General features: G+C 39.4%; 1 protein-coding gene across 3 annotated transcripts in view; it reads left to right on the forward strand.

Annotated features, from left to right (window-relative positions):
* tln2a (talin 2a) overlaps window positions 1–15,716 on the forward strand; it is a 102,122-nt gene extending 86,406 nt beyond the window's left edge. For 2 of the 3 annotated variants that reach the window (XM_023291347.3, XM_055010749.1), the window contains exons 45-58: window positions 1,589–1,708; window positions 1,935–2,081; window positions 3,090–3,256; window positions 4,260–4,443; window positions 4,614–4,739; window positions 6,002–6,118; window positions 6,321–6,506; window positions 7,186–7,293; window positions 8,214–8,319; window positions 9,018–9,142; window positions 11,458–11,646; window positions 11,730–11,912; window positions 12,156–12,281; window positions 12,872–15,716. In XM_023291347.3, the coding sequence (XP_023147115.2) occupies window positions 1,589–1,708; window positions 1,935–2,081; window positions 3,090–3,256; window positions 4,260–4,443; window positions 4,614–4,739; window positions 6,002–6,118; window positions 6,321–6,506; window positions 7,186–7,293; window positions 8,214–8,319; window positions 9,018–9,142; window positions 11,458–11,646; window positions 11,730–11,912; window positions 12,156–12,281; window positions 12,872–13,000 (2,013 nt within the window). In that variant the 3' untranslated portion in view covers window positions 13,001–15,716. The remainder of the gene's footprint in view (window positions 1–1,588; window positions 1,709–1,934; window positions 2,082–3,089; window positions 3,257–4,259; window positions 4,444–4,613; window positions 4,740–6,001; window positions 6,119–6,320; window positions 6,507–7,185; window positions 7,294–8,213; window positions 8,320–9,017; window positions 9,143–11,457; window positions 11,647–11,729; window positions 11,913–12,155; window positions 12,282–12,871) is intronic. The other variant, XM_055010752.1, reaches the window with a different exon arrangement.
* Window positions 15,717–20,694: the final 4,978 nt, after the last annotated feature.

Genomic DNA, 20,694 nt, shown 5'->3' on the forward strand with positions numbered 1-20,694 from the left:
AAGTCTTCATTTTTCAGGACTGTCATATAAATTAAGGTAACTCTGTCAAAACTGTTTCTGAAATTACAGGACATCAAAATGTGGTTTATCTGCCATAGCAGCTTATACAAATGTGAATGCTGCTTGGTGCTAATTCACGATTTGTATGGAAAAATTTGTTTTTATCCAATTGATTTACTACAAGTTGATTGTTTGTCACGCCGACATAACTTCACTGTGCCATTGCATAGTGTAGTTGGTAAGAACCACATTTAGCAACAAGAAAAGCACTCAGAGAGCGCAGTACTCTGCCAAGGCTGCTTAGTTGTTGTATGATTTCTCTCGCAGCAGTGGATTTGTAGTAGGATTGCAATCATGAGATCGTCAGCAGGCAGCTTATGTAGCGTTCACTTGTTGTCATAGTTACAGTGACACCGTCCTGCTATCTTGCAATGATACAGAAATCTTTAACAAATCCGTGGATCCAGACTATAAGCCGCATCACTGCCAATATCTAATCACTTGGTCCTTGTGTCATTTCTGACCTTCCCTGAAAATTTCATCCAAATCCGTTATTCTAGTTTTGAGTAGTGTTACTAACAGATGGAAGGACAGATTAACAGACAAATGTACGCCGATCGTCACATAACTCTGCTACATTCTTTGGCAGAGTAATAAACTGATTTAAACCGTAAGCCTTCACAGTTTGACTCAGTGTTTGATGGGCCACATATTGTTTTTATGAGGAAACGCCTTAGCTGGTTTCTAATAAAGCATGTGCCCAGCAAACATTAGTTAGATGGTGAAGTTGTACAGAAGTTTCTGAAAGTGGGTTACCCATAACGGCACAGTCAAAATATTTTACAAACCAGAAAATATTGATTGCTTACGATTGATTGATTACGATAAAAAGCAAATGATTGCAACCATTTTACAACTAGATAACACGGCATCTACTCCAATACTAGTATTACTCACCACCCTTTATAAATACAAAAGCTAAGTTTTTGCAATTTATGTTGTTCTGTCGTGTGTGTTGAGCTCATTAAGTATGAGCCTATGAACTGTCACAGCAACAAATGACCCTATGCTCTTCCAATATAAGTTTGTATTATATATTTATTCTATACCACAGCTGATTAGCTCAGTAGGTAGCATGTCACAGTTACGGTTATGATCCCTGATCTAATCACTGTTTGTGTTTTTGTTGGCCCTCAATTTTTAAATATATATATTTTTTCCATTTATAAAAGGATAATATAGACTCTTGCTTGAATGTCCAGGAAAGATATTCAGCAAATGTTCTGATAACATCTTAGACATCAGCACAACTTTGATTTCAAAACTAGTTTCAATCATAAAAGGATTTCTTCATTGGACGTTGAAACAACAGTCATTCAATATAAAAATGTTTGCTGGTTTGTTATAGAAGCTGGGCTAGTGTCATATTCTCCAGGCTACTCCTCATGAAAGCTGAGGTCTCTAAAAACAAAAAAAGATAATATGCATTGTCATCAAAAATGCTCTACAGTTTGCAAACAATGAGTGAAATGAAGTAAACCTGGACGGTTGAGTTTGGGCTGACATTTAATATGTGTTTATCCATCAGATGACTAAATCAGTGACGTGTCCAGATGAGCTGGGAGCTCTGGCCTCTCAGGTGACCGTGGACTACAGCCAGCTGGCCGTTCAGGGACGACTGGCTGCTCACACAGCTGAGCCAGAAGAGGTGAGGGCACCCAGAGACAGATAGTCTTACCGGTTACACAGCTCTGCTGCATCAGCATGGCAGCTTTTAAAGCTATAGTTGAGAGTAACACTTCTAGCTAAGTGGATGTAAACATTTGCACACAAACCGTTACAACACAAATCAATTCCTATGGTGCAACTTCTTATTTGCCTTATTCATTCACTCAGTGAGTTTGTAATGTTATTTCTGTGTTCTGTTAATGCAGATTGGTTTCCAGATCAAGACTAGAGTGCAGGAACTTGGTCATGGCTGTATCTTCCTGGTCCAGAAGGCTGGAGCTCTGCAGATCACACCGTCCGACAGCTTCACCAAGCGGGAGCTCATTGAATGTGCCCGAGCAGTCACAGAAAAGGTATTATTTTGTCATTAAAAGATCTGGATTAATCCATTTTTTTAGCCACATTTTGCTTCTTACCTGAAACATTTGGCAGAAGAATTATTTTGTCACCGTCTCACCTATTCCACCACCAAAGCTAAACTGTTGCCCCATATATTAACCCGAGACTCGACACTTTGTGACAACATTCATCATTGTTGTTTTTTGTTTGCTTGCCTAATCTCTAGGTTGGAGTTTTTCCTGCTCGGCCTGATATGATCTGCACCCAGAGAACCGTGTTTAGTGTTGTTCTTCTCTGGAATAGTAAAACAATGCTTTGTTTTTGTGTGTTTCACGCTAAGTGATTCTGCTTTCGTGGGTTAGTACTAAATGATTTTGTCTAACTGCAGTTTAATTTTGAGAACCCATAACATACAGAGTAGTGTATATTTTTTCTTCGTGTTATTGTTTGCTAAACGTCTTTATGAGAAGTAAAGGACAGATTTTGTCCGTGTAACATGGAATACTGGTCGCATTTTGAGATCCTAACCTTTTCCTATCTCTGAACTTTCCACAGCTCTCATTTCTAAGAATAATATCTGTGTGTGTTCCGGCCTTTTTTGTGTTCGAGACAAGAAATATCAGTTAATTAATTTCTGCTGTCACTCCGGCATCTGTGAGGAAAGCAAATGGTGGAAATCAGTACGACACATACTCATTTCACTGAGTGATTGATGATGTGTGCGGCTTTGTGCCAACATGATATTTTGTCATCACAGCAAATTTTTAAATACTCTTTGGACTGCGGCTTTGTTCTGTCTTCATCACTTTACAGAATGACCAAAACATAGCAACACTACTTCAGCGCTCGTTTCCGAACTTGTATGCATTTTTTAATATACGCACAAATCATGAAATTCACCAATCCAGATGCTTTTCAGGCAGCTTAAGTATTGGGAAAAAACCAATCTCTGTCTCATACCAAGTGATTTTCACATCCTCACCTGTTTAATTATAGGCTGTGATGTCTGTCTGTGTCCCCAGGTGTCCTTGGTGCTCTCAGCCCTCCAGGCAGGTAACAAGGGCACTCAGGCTTGCATCACGGCAGCCAGCGCAGTATCCGGCATCATCGCTGATCTGGACACCACCATCATGTTTGCCTCCGCCGGCACCCTCAACGCAGAGAATGACGAGTCCTTCGCTGACCACAGGTTTGGGCATGACATTTATCCGAATGTGTTTGTATATAAATACAACTGTGTGAGACATAGCGGAGTCTATAAGTGCAACACCTGACTGGAGTCTAACAGCCACCCTGTGGTTATCTTTCATCTCGGACTGACACAATGACTTATTAGCTGCTGAACAGAGAGGAAATGTCTGGCTTTGGAAACTGCAAATTACCCCGAGGGTTTGAGCAATGTAGAAAGTGTCACATCTCTTACTGTTCTTGTTCTTACATTTAGGATTCAGAGGCAGCATTCGTATTGTAAAAGAAGAAAACAGCAGGAGATTTAGAGCATAGAAATTACTCTGGTTATATTCTGTGACAAGCCACATTGTTTGACTTCTGTTGAACTGGGTTATGCTTATTATTTCTGAACGAACACGGTTCAGACAGATACATATCTAATAATCCAAGACTAGACTTGTCACTGTACATGCCACTACAACTAGAAATGATTAAGTTAGATCCTTACAGATAGTCTATATTAAAACTGCACTGTACCCCACTGAAGAATCATAAAAGCAGAAATGTAGAGGAGCAGTGTCAGAGCGGGGTGAAAGAGAACACACTCGGTTCATCTCAAATTATGTCACACAGCTCCCTTAGAAGTCAAGAAGGAACTTTGCAGCAGCTTGCTATCAATTTCCCTTGTCAACTTGAGCTAAATGGCTGACTTGACATGTTCCATAACCTCACCTGTCCTCCTTGTGTTTGCACGAGCTTTGATGAAGACATGCCTTTGATATGAGAGACGTTGTGTGGCAGATCTGTTCACTGTAATTCACACACACATTTACATTGTATTTCTGCTCGAGTAAGACGCAGATCATTGAAAGAATATCCAGAATTTTGCTCTGGAATTATGTTTTTGTTAGGTTTACAATCTCGGGTAATGATTTCATTATTGCCAAATCTTCTTATGTCTTTGTCTTTAATTTATCCTTTCTGCTTTTCTCCATTTTCTGGTTCCTTCTTTTCTCTGTCAGGGAGAACATTTTGAAGACGGCCAAAGCTCTGGTCGAGGACACAAAGATGCTGGTGTCTGGTGCAGCTTCCGGTCAGGACAGGTTGGCTCAAGCTGCCCAGTCTTCTGCCAAAACCATTACGCAGCTCACAGATGTAGTCAAACTGGGATCTGCCAGCATCGGCTCTGATGATCCTGAGACACAGGTTAGCCAGTCGTGTTTTTTTTTTTCTACCCACAATTTTCTGCTCATCCTTTATTCAGTGTGCCAGTTATCAGGAGGAATTCTGGAAGAATGAGCTGTGAATGGCAAATAACCTTTGTCTCTCCCAGACTGCATAGTGATTAATTGGCATCTGTCTGTCGTTTTCTCTAGGTGGTTCTGATAAATGCTGTCAAAGATGTAGCCAAGGCGCTGGCTGAGCTCATTAGTGCCACCAAGTGTGCCGCTGGCAAGTCAGCAGATGATCCGTCCATGTACCAACTGAAGAGTGCTGCCAAGGTGAGACGATAACTCTGAACTGACACTATGTCATCTAATTTAATGGACTCTGTAGGCAGTCATATATAGATTCTATATCTTTTTCAGATCAAGGCATGTTAAAACTCAGAATGCTGGAGTTTCTTCGTGTTTTTTTTTACTTATGAGGAATCAAATCAGTTACACTATTCTTCACGCTGCATGTGTTCATAGCAGCCGTTCTCCTCTTCCTCAGGCAGAGCCATGAATCAGTTGCAGCACCCCTGCTGCCATCATGAAACCTCGTTCACAACAGTTAATCTGCAGACTGTGTCTCCATAATGTTAATGACCAGGGTGTTCAGGATAACAGGAAACTGGGATATTTCTAACCGACATAAATCAGCTCAAATTCTTTGCTCCGACACATATGCAGTGTAAAATTTCAAAGCTGCGGTTCGTAATTCACTGATAACACTGCTGACGGCTCATTATCACCTCGAGCTGACAAGTTTGAAGAAAAAAAATTGTCAGTTCACAGTCAGTAACGGCAAAGAGTGTCATGGAGTCTTTGAGATGATAAAAACATGCCTCACACGCAGTTTTAGGACCTGAGGTGGAGAAGAAAAATCTGCTAAACCATTTGTAGGATTTTAGCTTCAAGTCCTTGAAGGCAGCAGGCTCCTCTCAGTGTGTGCTGTGCTCCCCCTGTCTGTCAGTGTGGTGTATTACACCTTTAACTGACTGCCAGTCCTGTGATTGTATTCTTCATATTCTGACATTTCTCCAAAGTAACTGCAACATTACATCCATAGAAATGTTTGATTTGTTCCTCTATATTGAATTAGCATAGAATATAGTTTTGTTTTTTTTAACTAAAGTACGTGTTCCATCAGCACCTCTAAATTTTTTCAGTTATTTGTCACAAAATGATGAGTAAGACGGGCTTGTAGCAGCGATTTTCTCCCATGTCTTTAGGCATGTTTGCACCAATGTGGAGAAGTGCCTTCGTTTCACACACTTTTAATTTATAAAACAGACAGTCCTGCCTCATTGTTTTCACTATTAAGAGTTTCTCTATTGATTTAGATTTTTTTAAAAGTACTATTCCTCTCGTAGTTGTGAATATTATTATAGTAATATGATTTAATGTGTTCAATTCTCCAACAGGTCAGTAAATTGGGATCTGTCGGTCTAACCTATTTGTATTTGGAGATTATGACTTGGAAACATGTTTTTGTGACCTTGTTGCTGTTTCAACACGCTGATGTGGATGAACACCGTGTTCCGTGCTTTTTCTGCCAGGTCATGGTGACTAATGTGACGTCCCTGCTGAAGACAGTGAAGGCTGTGGAGGACGAGGCTACTCGAGGCACCAGAGCGCTGGAGGCCACTATCGAGTGTATTAAACAGGAAATGGCGGTGAGGACGGGTAGCAAGTTAAGCACATGAATGCTTGGAAGTACATGTGACAAATCTGTGCTGAATAATGATGACTAATATTTTGTAAATTAATGAAACGGCTAAGCAGCTGTCACGCTACATGCTCTTCTACATCGAGGAGGTACGTCTTAATCAATCTGTGAATCAAATTTGTGAACCGCCCGTCCTGTGTCATCCTCAGCTGTTTCAATCTAAAGATGCTCCCAACAAGACGACGACACCTGAGGAGTTCATTCGCATGACTAAGGGCATCACCATGGCAACCGCTAAAGCTGTAGCAGCAGGAAACTCTGCCCGGCAGGAGGACATCATCCATACAGCCAACCTCAGCCGCAAAGCCATTTCAGACATGCTCACCACCTGCAAGGTGCTTTTCCCACTAGCAGGCAAACAACTCTTAGAGTTATTATGTCTTCATGTTTCTGCATTTTGGGTTTTTATTATATTGGCATTGGATATTCCCCAATAATACTCACTGGATGTGAGATGCAGGTGTTAGCCTGCCATGGATAGCTTATTTCAAGCAGCTTTTTCCCTCCCTTCAGCTATCTTTGTGTTACCATTTTCTTTGCTATGGGAAACCAAAACTTCCTGCCAGCAACCTACCACACTGACAATTGCAAGTTTCACTGAGGATTTGGGTCAGAATTGGATCTTGTAGTAAGGCAGCTTTGTTTGTGTTTTTTCAGTGGATTATTGATTTTAATCACAGTGCTCACCTCCCTGCGAGCAAATGTTCTACCAAAACAATTTCACCCATTGCTATTTTGGATGAACACTGAAGCAACATCCTTCTAGCCCAGTCCGCAACAAATGACTGGTTTAAAGAAGTGCAAAAAAGGCTGTTTTTTTCCCATAGCAAAATGATAATGTGGTGCAGGTAAACCATCATATTCTACAGAATTGGCTTGCAAAGCAAGGCTAGATATTTCCTAAAAAACAATACAGCCCAAAATTAATCCTTTAGTACCCACACAGCCTGAATGCCTGCACAGATGCAATTACTGAAGTAAAGGGAAACTTTCCTGTGTGTTTCTATCTTTCAGCAAGCAGCCTATCATCCAGAGGTCAGCGAGGAAGTGAAGAACAGAGCGCTGATGTTCGGATTAGAGTGTACAACTGGATACATCGATCTGCTTGAACAAGTACTAATGGTAGGTTGAACACTGTTCAGTCTGTGTAGAGAGACAAGTTTTGTTGGTTTTGGCATTGACATGTAGGATGAAAAAAAGATGTTGTTGTAATGGTTTATGCTGCCTGACCTTAAATTTCACATTTTTCTAAAGCTTAGTGCACACTCTTTATTATTATTATTATTATTATTATTATTATTATTATTATTATTATTATTATTATTATTATTATTATTATTATTATTGTTATTGTTATTGTTATTATTATTATCAGTTTATTTAAAAAGGGACCATGTACAATATTAAACATAAATGTTTCCATTTGATGTATTGCACCAGAGTTAGCTTTAAGCTAATTTCCATCTGCAGTCCCTTGGCAGGTCACAATAAAAGCATCACAACATTAAAATGTTACAGAAAAGTACATGACACAGTGAAACAAAACATTACACACACACACACACACACACACACGTACACACACACTCACACAATGTCAATTTAAAGGACATTGCTGGACTGAAATACATGACAGTCAAGCAAAACATTATACACACACATACTCTTAGAAGCACACGTACACACAGTCACACACAAATACCAATTAAACAGACATTAATGGTTGCAGTTCTGAGTGTTCTAAAGCAGCTTTTTCAGTTTGTTTTTAAAACTGCTGATAGAAATACAGGACTTAATGTCATCAGGCAGGGCGTTCCACTGAGTTGTAGCTTTTACAGAAAAAGCTGACTGTCCAAAGGTGGTGCGTTGAAAAGGTACTGAGCAGTCAGTGGTGGAAAATATCCTCGTGGATTTTATAGATTGTGCCGAGCAATACTGAACGACCTGGCGCAGAGGACACACTTAGTGTCAGATTATTCCATCTCTGCTTTGAAACTGGTAAATGATTCTCATAGTATAATGGTTTGTGTATATGTGTGCAGGTCCTGCAGAAGCCCACTGCAGAGCAGAAGCAGCATCTGGCAGCTTGCTCCAAACGGGTGGCAGGAGCCGTCACAGAGCTCATCCAGACCGCTGAGGCCATGAAAGGTAATGACTCACGCACACATTCAGCAACCACATCTGCACACACCAACTCCTGAAGTGTCATATGTGATAAGCTCAGATTCACATCAGTAAGTGATAACCTTTGTTCATTCACGTTAAATTTCCAACAAAGTTTGGCATTTGTAATTCCCAGTAGAAGGAATTTATATAAAAATACTCAATAATAATGTCCAATGCAACAGAGAAACAGAAACCATCCTTTTAAGAAACATTTAGTAATATTCCTGTCCTCCTTCTCTTGCCACAGATGGAGGTAAGTTAGGGCTGTTTTATGTACTGTGACGTATTTCACCAGTTGCGAGCTGTTCAACACTTTCTCTCCTCAGAGCTAACATCCGTTTATTTAATCTCATCAAATCCAGCTGCTGTCCGGCTTCTCAAGTACATATTCGTCTCCATCCATCACGCTTTGTTTTATGTACCATCTCATCACAAAGAAATCATTTCATCTTCATTGCAGTGAAATTTTGTGCAATTTGTGGCGTCCATCAGCTCTGCATGGGATGTGAAGATCTGTGGCACTTTTTTTTTTTTTTTGGTATGGTCACAGTGTTGTTGTTGTTGTTTACTTTGTGGTCACAGCGTGAGGCATGTTCTGTTGACACGCTGCTTTGTGAAGTATTGCTAAAATCCTGTTTTCAGGTCACGATCTTAATTATGTGTGTGCATACGCGCCTCAGGTTCAGAGTGGGTGGACCCCGAGGATCCAACAGTGATTGCAGAGACTGAGCTGCTCGGAGCAGCAGCATCCATCGAGGCTGCAGCCAAGAAGCTGGAGCAGCTCAAACCCCGAGCCAAGCCAAAGGTGGGTGACTGGATGACCGAGTGGAGAGATGAATGACATAAAGTCGCCACAGCGTTGTTCCGAAAAGAGCTACAGGGCCGCAGTGAAAGGAAGTTTGCACTGTTGTTTATGCACTAATGGCACTAACTCTGTGTGGAACTAAAGGACAAATGTTCGTTGTGAAAAACTGTGTACCAAGAATTATGACTCTTAAAACACAGATTTGCATTTGACCAGTCCAATGATAAAACATAAAAATTCTCTCCATTACATGTAAAAGTTCCATCTTCAGATGTTTATATAACTCAAAAATATATTTAAAATTATAAATAAGCACTAATTTGGCTGTGATATTATATGTTAATGAGCTGATGCATTTTGATGTTTATTATTGCATTGGGCTGATTGTAAGTGCTTTATGTGTTGTAGCACTCACACATCCTTTCTACAAGCAAAAACACCAGCACAGGAATTTAGTATTTGTTAAAGTAAAAAAATACATGAGTTTTGCCAGCAAAATGTGCTAACTAGATTGCTTTTATTGCTTATTATATTGCTGCCCCACTGTGTAAGTAACATTTAACTGTTGCAGCGGCTATTTTAAATGCGTTACATACAGTTAAGTGGTGAAACAAAGTTACAGAGCTTCACAAATGGATTTAAAGAAAATATTACGATAGAAAAACAAATGACAATAAAACATAAATCTGACTGCTTGTGAATTAGCTACTGGAACAGGAAAAAAACTAATTCAGAGTTCTACTGTATAGATTTATTACTGAATCATTTGTTCAGAAGGAGAATCTCTCTCTAGTGGAACTGCTCACTACTTATAGACATGTAAGGCTTCAGCTAGATTCATTTTTTTTGTCGTAGAAAAGTTGTACAATATTTCCATTTTTTAAATGAAATGAATCAGAAGAAACTAAGAATGTATCTGCTTAAGAAAAGTCAATGTCCTTAGTCGCTTTGTTTGACTGTGTCAGTAGCTCAGTGCTTTTTAAAATCAGAGTTACTCCTCTGAGTTGTGTCATAATAATATAAAAGATACTGTCATAAACATTGTAGCACCACATAATATTTAATTAGTGTATTGTTTATTGAAATCTGAGCACTGAAATAGTGGAAAACAGTTCAAGTATGTATATATTTTAGCTTAATAGTACACTCAAATTGTAATTCCCATCTTTGTGGCTGCCAAGAGTATTGGTTCCTTGAACTTTATCCTGTTATTTTGATCAAATATCTTTGTACTCCACAGTGTATTCAACACTGTAAGTGAGACAAATTTCCCTTGTAGCAATAACTTAACACATACATTTATTAATATTCTGTGCCTGCCTGTAAACATCTTTTCTTTGTGGTTCATTTTTAAGTTTTTGTGCTAATATTCAGAGTGGCAGAGGCCACATTTCCACTATAGCAAAATGACACATTTTGTTTTGTGATATTCACAGAGTGCACTGTCTCTCTTGTCATGTCTCCAAGTTTTCTTAATTTGAACTTCTCACAACAACCTAACACATGCGTGTTTTCTCAGGTTTATTGGATATTCATGTCCATCAAAGTTTTCCCTTTTTTTTTTTTTTTTAATCTCTGTAGCCGTTACTTTACCCACTGTTGCCATAAAAAACTCAACTCAACATCCTCCACATAATATCCTCAGTCATATCCCAATCTTCCAAACAACACTGTGTTTACCGTGTTTCCCTCCTCCCCCTGCTTCTCCTCCACCCTTCATCCATCCATCTGTGCTGGTTCTAGCTTAAGCCTGTCCCAGTCTACGTCTTCTAGCTCCCAGTTAACCCCCCCGCCTTCCCTCCTCCTTCCCTGCCTGCCCCCACCAACGGAGGCCTTCTCTGCAGGGCTCTGTCTGATATGTTTGATATATTAGGTTGTTATTCAGTCCCAACTATATATCAAACATATTCCTACAGTGTCCCGCTCTGTCTACAGACTTGTGGTGTGAATGTGTTTGTGTGCGAAAAGTGTGTGTGTTTGTGTTGAAACGGGCTGACAGGAGTGTGACTGGATGTCTAATGCAGAGTCTCGTTCCTTCTTTGGTTGCATCCAGCTCCTTATCAGCTGTTGCGGTTTAAAGCGATGCTTTGTATCTGGCTGTGTGAAGCATTTGGAGTCATCCTGTGTCTCTTTTAGTCACTTAATATGTCGTTATTGATGAGAAAATGATTAATCAGATGTGACTTTTTCAATTCTGCTTCAAGAACAGCAGAATTTATTACAGTGTGATTACAGTGAATTTATTTCTTATAATAATAGCTACAATTTCACAGGCTTCCTCTTATTTGACCGATTCTTTATTCTCCCTTCCTCAGCAGGCTGATGAGACTCTGAACTTTGAGGAGCAGATCCTGGAGGCAGCTAAATCCATCGCTGCAGCCACCAGCGCTTTGGTCAAATCTGCCTCAGCTGCCCAGAGGGAGCTGGTGGCTCAGGGCAAAGTGGGCTCCATCCCTGCCAACGCCGTGGACGACGGACAGTGGTCCCAGGGTCTCATCTCTGCTGTGAGTGTTGTGGCGAAGGCTCATTTTAGCCAGTTTACAATCTGAGGATTATCACAACATTCATGTTTACATTTTGTTCCCAGGCTCGTATGGTAGCGGCAGCCACCAGCAACCTGTGTGAGGCCGCAAACGCCTCGGTGCAGGGCCACGCCAGCGAGGAGAAGCTCATCTCTTCAGCCAAGCAGGTGGCAGCATCCACTGCTCAGCTGCTGGTGGCCTGTAAGGTGAAGGCCGACCAGGACTCTGAGGCCATGAGGAGGCTGCAGGTAAACACAACAGTTTCATTCAGCTGCTTTAGCAACTAGTCATCATGACAGTGAAGAGAGGCGGTGGTAATATTTACTATCGCTGCATAACTCATTACTCATCGTTTAACAGAATTCTGTACAGATCAGCTTAAGTATTACATGTAAAGTAGTATTATACCACTCATAGGGCAATGTTTCTGTATTGTGAGTGTTTTTATTTTTGCTACTCTGCTGTTCTCAACTGATCTCTTCCTCCTGTAGATTGCTGGGAACGCTGTGAAGAAGGCGTCAGACAATTTGGTGCGGGCGGCCCAGAAGGCAGCATTTGACAAAGCGGATGAAGACAACGTGGTGGTCAAGACGAAGTTCGTAGGTGGAATAGCGCAGGTAACGCTTTCAAGCAGTATTTGATATTATAACAGGCTTCTACTGCCGAAATAGCAACTCTTTCCAACTTTTTTCTCTGGACTTTGGTGTATTATTAGGTTTAATGTCAGCTGAATCTGTCCTAGTCCTTTAAAACCACCATCTCCTCAATCTGTAGCAAGTTGCACATTTGCAAGTACTTGTTTTTGTAATAGCAGAGATGAGGAGTGAGTAAGTTTGGAAAGATTTTCACTTGGCGGATACGATTGATAGTTTGTGTATTGAAGAACATTCAATTGCATTAGCACAAATTGCACAGAAACATACACATCCAAAACCAAGACACCATAAGATATCATGTGTGTCTAAAGTTATTTTTAAAGCTGCCCTGCACATAATAGTGAAACATTTCATTTTCATTGTTTATCTGCATATGGCTGGAATGACAGTAAATCTGACTTAACGTGGACAGTAAACAGGTTTTTAATTTCTTAGTATTCACAGCGCATGCGACTTTTGTACCAAAACTGAATGGGTTTTTAAATACAGGACTCAATAATCTGCATAATAATAGAATGCAACAATAAAAGGTTTCCTCTGTGTATGTCCAGATCATTGCAGCGCAGGAGGAGATGCTGAGGAAGGAGAGAGAGCTGGAAGAAGCCAGAAAGAAACTGGCTCAGATCAGGCAGCAGCAGTACAAGTTCCTGCCCAGCGAGCTTCGAGAAGACAACAACTAACCGCTGCTGTGTATGTTCAAACCAGTGTGAAGAGCACATCTGTATTTGTGCACAAATGTGTGTCTTTCCTATGGCACACCTGGACAGGTATGTGGCCTCCAGTGACTTCAGATGTATTGTGACTGACTAAACAAACCAGTAAAGCCCAAGTCTGCAGTGAACACCACTGACCACATCATGTGGGAAGATCTTCAAGTCAACTACTAGCAAGTTTGAAATACTACTGTGTGGAACTGACTACTTTGTGAAAACATCGTACAGACTGTGGTGATTCGACAGAAGAACTTCTTCATGTCCTCATGTAAAGCATAACTACTTCGACTGATGTAATCTGAAACTGAATGTGACCTGCTTAGGACAAACAGCACAGCTCATTCGCTCTTGTGTTTGCCCGCAAGCTACAACTTCTTTCTTTTCTTTCTAAACTTGCAGCTCTAGTGCATAAACTTTAAAATGAAGAATTGATTGTACTGCTGTTCATGTCACATAACTGCATTAACTGCATCTGAGAGCAAAAACATTTCAGCTGGGTACTCAGATAATGAATGAATGTTGGCCTTTGTGCTCCAGTTTGGCACCTTAATGTCTGTCTGAATCATGTAAATCACTGTGGCATGTCTTCACTTCAATTCAGTGGCTATTAACCCTAATATGAAGGAGGGTCCGATTTTGCATAATGGTGTTTCTTGGACCATAATGTGAATTTCAATAATGGACATTTGTTTTGGGAATCTCCCGTTAATGTAGACAGCATCTTAGCTTTCTCTCGTCGTTTTTCTTCTGATATTCGTTGGCTGTACATGCAAAATGTCTCCTTACGATGCAACAAATTCTACGTGTTCGTCAAATTCCTTAAATATAGGTGTGATCATGTGCAGCCACTCAAATAGAATGTTTTACATTATGTTACCATGTGAATGCTTTTCTACACAGGACAGCATATTACCATAGAAAGAATATTTATTACTGCTGAGTGTTTTTAGCAAAGAGAGGTCTCTTTGGGGCAGAAATAGTCTTGTTTAGTTGCTTAGTTGCTGTCGGACAACTTTACAATCCTTCAGACACTTTTTTTTTTATTCCTTTATCATTTCAGGTGTTGAGATCTACGTACAGTATGAGCAGAATTTGATCATGATGCAATAAGATGGATGGTGCTTTAGAGGGCAGTATTGGTTTTCCTTATGCCTGCAAACTTAAAGTAATAATCCAGGAGATGATATTGTGTTACTGAGTGCTTATGTATTTGACTTTCAGTGTAAGATGGATAGTTTGCAGAACGTGGAAATAAAGAAGAACTGGAAAGAATACCTCGGACCTTTTGAATCAGTCGAATGCCGTGCAGCACCACGTCTATGCATGTGCTTGTTTCTGACGGTTACTTCTCCCAGTAGATTTACTTTGGTCCTGATGTTGACATTTTTCTTTCCCACTCATTTTCTAGCAATACTCAAATCACTGCCAGGGATCGATCTGTGTCAATTCACCTCCAATTCTGTGCAACAAAATTCAAAATCTGAAACTTACTGGGCAATAAGCTTATTCTAAACAAAACACAGCTTCTAGCAGTCGAGGTTAAAATGAGTGAATTGAAAGTGAAGTGACTGCGACACTAATCACTGCAGTTATTCTTTTCTGGGTGCTCTGTGCGACTTTTACTGAATATGCTACTTGCTGCAATAGAAGAACCTCGTTGTTTACCGAGTTTGATTGTAATGTGTTTTGTTCCCTCGTCTTACTATACGGGCTGTGTTTCAATATTAAACTACAGTATAGTGTAAGATTAGGTCCTGCTGTGAAAATGCATGGCTTTGTGTTGCAGATGCAGAGTGATTCAGACCTCCACGTACAGACAGTGTACCAGAGCTACTAGCTAAAGACAGACCGTCACTTTTAAGTTTTTTGACAGTTGGATTCAGAGGTGTTTTCCGCTGTTGTGTTTTATGTGTGAGCGTGGGAAACAGGAAGGGTCCACTGCTTATCAGTCAAGTCTGTAGTGTTATTATTAGTGCCTTAGTCCGTAGCCCATACAGTGTCCGGTCTGCTTGAGTGACAGCTTCACCTGATCGGTCAATAGAAGGTACTGGACAAGCTGTCATTTGGAAATGTAGGTTCATGTCTGTGGGTTTTTCTTAAACATTTGTCGCCCCACTTGCTAACGTGCTGTTCCTCTAAGTGCTGAAACCATCTGCACCCCCTTTATTTTTCTCTGCCACATGCAAGGCCTTTCAGGGACGACAGAGGAACCGTTCGCCAGTCAAGAAAATGTGTTGTTGTTTAAAATGTACTATCAGTATATATACTGTATATGTATATTATATATGAACACATTTTTGTACTGCATTCCATGGGCATGTACCACAGTGCTTCTGAACTACGACAGACTGGAGACTTGAGATCTGTCAACTGCTTTATTGTGTGTTATGAAGTCACAGAAATCTTATGGATGGGCTTTTATTTTCTTGTGCTTTTAAGACTCTATGAAAGATACACGTGGTAAGAACATTTCGATATATCTGTCACCATTAAGATGTTGTGACGCATTTCAATGATGTGGAGTAACTGAAGTGTTCTGTATGTTTTTTTTTTCCTCTCTTAGAAATAAAATTAGGAAGCCGCTACGATAAAGATAAGTGATAACATACAGTATAAAAGATATTTATCTGGCCTCGATAAAACTATTTTTTGTATTCACTGAAAATAAAGCATTTCAATGTAATGACATTTCTTCTTGTGGTTATTTCTTTTGTGTAGTTTTACACTTGGTATGATTTTATTAATTTACAGTATCCGCATATCTTTATTTCAAATAGGAGACCTGCATTTCCTCTGATCCTTTATAACAATTAACCAATACTGCAATCAGTCAGATTTGAAGAAAAAAATCACAAATACACATTGGACAGTTTGAAAACGTTTTGCCTTTCTTCAGCAAAGGGCACAAATTAATTAGTATGCTCTTAGCTGCCCAAGAGTACTTGGAGTTGAATACACATTTACAGTTGCATTAAAAAAAAAAAAAAAATCCCAATTGTCTTAAATTGGAGTCCAACTCCAATCACTCAGGAAGCATCACATTCCGCTTTCACACCAGTTTTCAATCCTGTACGCATTATCAGGGATGAACTATGCAGTGCATGCGAAGATTTCACTCCTGAGAAAGCAGAAATTAAAATTTAATTAAAGAATTGAGTGGAGCTGAACATGTTTGAGCTCAAAAATAGTAATTGGAAGTGAGTAAATGGTTGAAAGAGGTACCTAAATGTAAATAAACAGCTGAAAATGTTTGCTAATAGTGAGAATAAACTGTTAAAACTGTTTGCTAAAAGTACACTGCAGAAAATAAAATTTTAAAAGGGTAAACATTCCAGCAGCTGTGGCACCAGAAAAACTAACAAACAAACCAATCACTGTAAAATAACAGAAAAACAAATCATTTTTAAAAAAAAAAAAAAAAAAAAAAGAGGAATTCACTTTATTAAAATACGTTTTTGATCCTTAATCATAAGAGATTGTGTACATGTCTGGCTTTTTAATGTTTAATGAAGTATATTTACATGTCTAACAAAAACAATTGCTAGAAATGTAAGTATAATGACGTTTCTAAATATTATGCACTGATAAGGAAAACATTCATTTAATTTAAAAGCTTAGTGTACGAAATAAAAAGCAAATATTTTGTTAAATTACAATAATTTTCAAATGCATTTCACAGTTTTTAGGCCAAAAAGGTTTTCTTTAATCAATAGAAATGTTATGGTTAGTCACCACTGCATGTGGTTTAAATGTTTTCAGTGAATTTGTAAAAGTATGTCTATTTTTGTAATTTTATTGATACCTTTAAACATCTGAAAGATACAGAAGAAAATCTTTAAAATTAAAAAGGAAAAATACATAAAATTACGGTTGGTTTTGTTCTTTTTTACAGCGTATGGATAAATAATTGAAAATTGTTAGCTAAATATATGGGCAAACTGTTGAAATTGTTTGCTAAAATTAGGAATAATCGTTCTTAGCTTAGCTGAGATTGTTATTGTTAGCTGACAGTGTGGATTAACAGGTGAAACAGCTGAAAGTAATAAAAGACAAACACAGGCCAAATAAATACATAGCTTGAACTAATTCCTAAATAGCTCTATAGAAACTGACCAAAAGGTTGATAGTCTAACTGCATCAAAAAATATTTTAATATCCACTATTGTATAAGGAAATGTTAAATAAGATTACATTTATAGTATATATTTTAAATCGGTTCAAATGGGCTTTTGAAGATGAAAGGGAGTGTTGATGAAGAGGTTCTGGAGTTCATCTGACAGGACGATGTGGGTTCATCAGATGAGGAAGGCCAGGAATCACTGTTATATGCTGGAGACAAGTTTTGGTTTGGGATCAAAATATACCGAGGTTTTATTTCCAGCTCTGTAAGAACGCCATTTAATTTTATTCTGAGCAGTTTATGACATTGGCAGTAACATTTTAATAATTTATTTATGAATCAAATCTGCAGCAAGCACAATTTTGCTCCCAGTTTTCTGATTAAATCCACGTCTGTCTGCCACGTCCATGTATGATGTTTGAGATGCAGGATGCAGAACCACTACAAGTTCTCCAGTCCTGATGAATAACAAGAGAAGTAAGTTCTGGCAAGCGGACAAGGTCTCTTTAAGCGTCTGTGTCAGTTTAGTGTCAGGACAAGATGGTATTTCTGAGTCAGCACTAAACCTGACGCTATATCGAGTCCAGGCTACGAGCTGAGACCCGTGCTAAATTTGTCCGGCACTAAAATTTGAGGAGGCAATGTCAATTACAGTGGCACAGCTGCTCCCGGCACTGCTTTTAAACCTGGAATCCTTTTTCTGGTATTTCTCATTCAGCCAGCTTTTAGTGCTATTGCTGCATACGCTTTTCCATTTGATATAAATTTAAATCCCACTCAGTGCTAAACATTTGCCTGTTAACAGTGGATGTGACTTGTAACAAGAGGCCCTGTTAAACTGACTTGGCTGAGAAGAAGACAGCAAAACCCTGGCTATAAGGACGAGGGCATTGAATTTAATGTGGACAAGCAGCTGATAGAAGACAGCTCATCCATTATTTTTATGTCCTAAATCTAATTATAATAAAAGTCAGAAAGAGGGTACAGTTACTGATGATGGCAGCATGTTACAGAGTAAGACTAGAGGCTTCGTACATTGAAGACTTGGTGGCGCCACAAGCACAAACAGTTTCTTGATTTCTCTTTTCTCAGCCACTTTTAATCACCGTTTTTTTTTTGTTTGTTTGTTTTTTAAATTTTCAATAAAAAACACCAGTGATTATTTACTGTGCGACTCTACTAATGGAAACTGACACAACAGTGGCATCCTGTGCTAAACACTGCACAGCGGCCACATGCACTCATCACTCCAATATTTTTGCATGATCTCATACATCAGCTATGCACGTCTAAACCGTTGTGATGAGCTTCATTAATCAGAGCAAGAGATAAAGTGTGACTGAGGCGGATCAGTTGGAACACCAACTTTATTCCTCCCTGAGACTTTTAATTATTGAGGAGGAAGTGAGAAATTCCAGTCTAGACATTAACAATGAAATCATCATTTTTGTCTGGGAGCTACACGTTGCAGCTGTCTCAACACATCTATGATGAGCTGTTCAGACAATGCTGGCCTTTACTTCTGATCTGATAATAGGGTTCGACTAAATTCAGACAACAAATTTGATATCCAAGAATATGTCAGAAACTAAACAGAGCTGTAAAACACCACATAAACAAAGACTGTGTTTAGATTTATGAGCCCCTCTTGCATACATGGCCATCAACAGACAATGGTCTCCTCATGAAATCACGTTTCAGAGGTCATTAAACTTCACATAGCTCTTCAAAATGCCAAAACGTAATTGTTACAGGGCCACGTCCTTCCGCAGATGAAGGGAATTCTGGGAATCCTGAGGAATGCTTCAATTATGTGTCTGTTGTGAGGCTTTAACAGCATACAACTGACTTTTTTAGTCAAATTATCAGAGATTTTCTTTTTTTTTTTTTTTTTTTAAATTTTAAACTTTTTTCGGAAGGGTCCAAATGATTCTAAAGACAACCACTTCATCTTTACTGTTGGGGAAAATGCTTATATGTTGTTGGTTTATGGTGTCCCCGTAGAAAAGAGCATAAAGGTCACATTCAACTCCAGTTACAAACACTACAAATCATGTTTGATCAAATATACTTCTGCCTTTAACTATCAAAAACACACCTTAGAAGTATTTTCAAAATACTGAATCAGACCCTTAATTAAAGAAAATCATTATTTGTTGGACAGGTACAATGTGCCGATGTTCATCTCTGTGTCTATCCTGGGTGACAGGGTGACACGGATTGCGCCACGAGCCTCTCTGATCTCTGTATATGACAGGCATGCCGGGCTGGCTGCTGAACAGTCCACAAAACACATGGCAGGATGACAACACAGTGACAGCTGACCGCCTTAAAAAAGCCCCACGGGAAGAATATTGGGACAGACCACCAAAGAAATAAAATGCTACAGTCAGAAATACAAAAAAGGGGACCAGTTCATGAGCAGATCTTACAATATTTAATCCTAAAACTTTTACCATCTGTACTTTATTTTCTTCAATTTTCCACAATCTCTTCTTCTTTGAGTATTCAAACTGAGTAACATTCACATAGTAATAATTGGGTTAGCACAAGACTTGCAGCATCAAGTAACAGCAACAGAGTTTTTCACAAAGAAATGACCTGGCAGAGAATCAGATTGAGAAAAAGAGTCAATGTCTCTTAAATCAGATTAAGTGAGAGTAGGAGTGGCTGTGAGGGCTGTGGACAGTTTCCAGCAGGTGCTGTCCGAGCAGTACGATCCCAGAATATGCACTCAACAAAACACAAGAAAACTATAGGAACAAAAGAAACTGGGGACGAAGACTGCTTGAAGAGAATGAGAAAATACTGTCAGTGTGGGTTGTTATTTGTTATGCACTGAAGAAGAACAGTGCTGTTGCAAATGTATAGTACAACATAGTCCAAGTTTGTACACTTAATTTAACCTATAATCACTGTAGAGCTTATTTTGTCCCACTAGCTTCATTTTTCCTCCTCTTCTTGTGGTGCAGTTCTCTTGACATGTACAGAAAGGAATCAGTGTAGTCGACAGTAAAGTATTATTACTCAACCATCCGCCACCCTGACCGCAGGTTGTGTGTGACAGCTGCGCCTGTGCCAGTGGCTCTGTGAACTATCACAGAGGCACAGCGAGGGGGCTGCTGAAATGCCAAAGCTTCTGTATCTTGCCCTGCTCACACCACCATATCCACTGCGGCCCGTTTGAGATAGAACACTCAGGCATGCATTAGCTGGGAGAAGAGTTGGACAAGCTCGATGATATAACTCTACAGAGAGCAAAGCCTATCTGATAGCTGCTCGGATGTTGAACTATGTTGTGAGGGAGCTGCTGAAATGATCCCTGGAAGACAAACAAGCCATACTGGCTAACATGACACCCTCAAAGGGAGAGAAACTTTCACAGGGGCTTATCCAATCAAATATATTTGTTCTGTGTGAATAGCTTTGATGAATGAAATGCTACTGCAATTCATTCAGTGCTAATATCTGAATAAATGAAGAGAAAATGTTGAAAGTTGAATGCATGATTTATTAAACTGCCTCATATCCTTTAATTTGG

Source organism: Amphiprion ocellaris, chromosome 1 (assembly GCF_022539595.1).
Source record: "Amphiprion ocellaris isolate individual 3 ecotype Okinawa chromosome 1, ASM2253959v1, whole genome shotgun sequence".
Lineage (NCBI taxonomy): Eukaryota > Metazoa > Chordata > Actinopteri > Pomacentridae > Amphiprion > Amphiprion ocellaris.